General features: G+C 43.4%; 1 protein-coding gene across 1 annotated transcript in view; it reads right to left on the bottom strand.

Moving 5' to 3' along the window:
• CEP89 (centrosomal protein 89) overlaps positions 1-2099 on the bottom strand; it is a 133480-nt gene that overhangs the window by 103965 nt on the left and 27416 nt on the right. Inside the window, exon 7 of the mRNA XM_042782750.1 lies at positions 1491-1533. Within this exon, the coding sequence (XP_042638684.1) occupies positions 1491-1533 (43 nt within the window). The remainder of the gene's footprint in view (positions 1-1490; positions 1534-2099) is intronic.

A 2099-nucleotide genomic window follows, 5' to 3' on the forward strand; every position in this document is an offset into this window, starting at 1 on the left:
ACAAATATACTATTAGTTCATTATTGTGGAGGGTCAAGGAAAGGTTTATATATGGAAGGAAACTTTCTTTGTTGGTTAGGAAGGGTGGGAGGGGAGGGAAGGGAACACTGCCAAAAAAAAAATATATATATATTGACCTATGTCACTTTAGTTTTGTCTGTTTCACTGTATATAAATTATATTTCAATAAAATGCATTTAAAAAAAAGGGAAAAAAAGAATAAACATCGTCTAGAGGGAAAAGCAAAATAAATAAATAAGGTTAATTTAACATGGAGAACAGATACACAAGTGTTGACATCCAAAAGGATTTTCATGCTAGTGATATGAGCCATAACAGCCTGTAACACAAAATCCACTTGAAGGCTACTGAAATAGCCCAAATTATACAGAGGGGTGTACCCCAGAAAGCATCTCTAGGATTCTCTTTGCCTTTATCCCATGAGTAGAGCCCTCATATGTAACTACCCACGCTCCAGGTGCCTAGATATATCACCTACTCATCTGTCCATGATGTGAGCACATCTTCCCCTTGCATCTGCCCACCAGCCTATTCAGTGTCTGAGCACATCCCACAGGTCCACTCAGCACGCACTGAGCACATCTTACAGGTCCATCTACCCAGCCAGCATCTAAACACGTCCCAACGGTCTACCCACTAGCCACTCAATCCAAGCACAACCCAGAGTTCCATCCACCTACCCAATATCTGAACACATCCCATGGGTCCACCTACCCACCCACCCAATGTTTTGAGCATACTTCCACCCACCATGCACCTAAACTGAGCATACATATCTCACAGTTTCATCCACCCACCCAACATCTGAACATATCCCACAAGTCCACACATACACCCAAGTATCTGAACAAATCCCACATGTTCAACTACCACCCACCCAGAGTCTGAACACATCCCATAGGTCCACCCATTACCCATCCAATCTGAGTACATCCCACAATTCCATCAAACCACTCAGCATCTGAACACGTTCGATGTCCACTCACCCATTATCTGAGGCACATCCCATAAGTCACCCAGCACACACCCAATCTGACCACTTCCCACAGTTCCTTCCACCCACCCAACATCTGACCACATCCCACACGTCCACCTATCTACCCACCCAATGTCTCAGCACATTTCCACCCACCATGCACCCCAGCTGAGCACATTCCACAGTTCCATCCACCTACCCAATGTCTGAACACAAGAGACAGGTCCACCTGCCACTCACCCAATGTCTGAGCATATTAACATGTTCTTTCATCTACCTACCCAGCATTTACCACCCAGTGTTTGGACCTTGAATTCTGAGGTAAAGATGGAAGGAAGCTCAAGAACTGCTACCTCTTCCCACCTGTAACAGGGGACAGAGGCAACAACCAGGAAAAAATAAAAAAGTGGCTTTTATTTTCAGATGACATTACTGGGTATTCTGTAATACAATAGGCTTTCCAGTCATAAAAAAAAATTCAAAAGACAACTACCTGGAGATGGTGGAGGCTTTTCATATAACGGTGGTTTTTCATCCTAGGGAATAAAAAACATGAGAGTAACAAATCAAGGAGCCTCAGCGTCTTCTTAGAGCAGGCTGGCACAATCAGCGAGGTTGTTATATATCAAGTATTTCAGCACCAAGTTTTTTTTTTTTCTTCACTTTGGCTCCTGTAATTTGCAGTTTGCTCTGTGTTTTTTACAAATAGATCTTAAACTTTAAGATTTTCCTTCCCTAATGGGTTCTCTAAGGAGCTCTGGTGGTGTAGTACCTAAGGCATTTGACTGCACCAGAAGGCTGGCAGTTCAAACCCATCAGCCACTCCTCGGAAGGAAGACTTGGAAATCTACTTCCGTAAAGGTTTACCACCTCAGAAACCCAAAGGGGCTCACTATAGTCAGAATCAACTCGATGGCAGTGAGTTTGATTTCTGGTAATCAGTTTCTGAAGCAGTAAGAGAATTCCTACATACAGCTTTCTTCCTGCCTTTTGTCTTTGAGTCCAGCCACTGTCTTAACATGCAGGTGCTGTGAGTGGCAGGCCAATGGATCATATCCTAAAGCATGTAAATGGCTTTCAGTGCCAAGCAAAGATATACAAA

Source organism: Orycteropus afer, unplaced genomic scaffold (assembly GCF_000298275.1).
Source record: "Orycteropus afer afer isolate SDZICR_OR568_19922 unplaced genomic scaffold, OryAfe1.0 scaffold00459, whole genome shotgun sequence".
Classification (NCBI taxonomy): Eukaryota; Metazoa; Chordata; class Mammalia; order Tubulidentata; family Orycteropodidae; genus Orycteropus; species Orycteropus afer.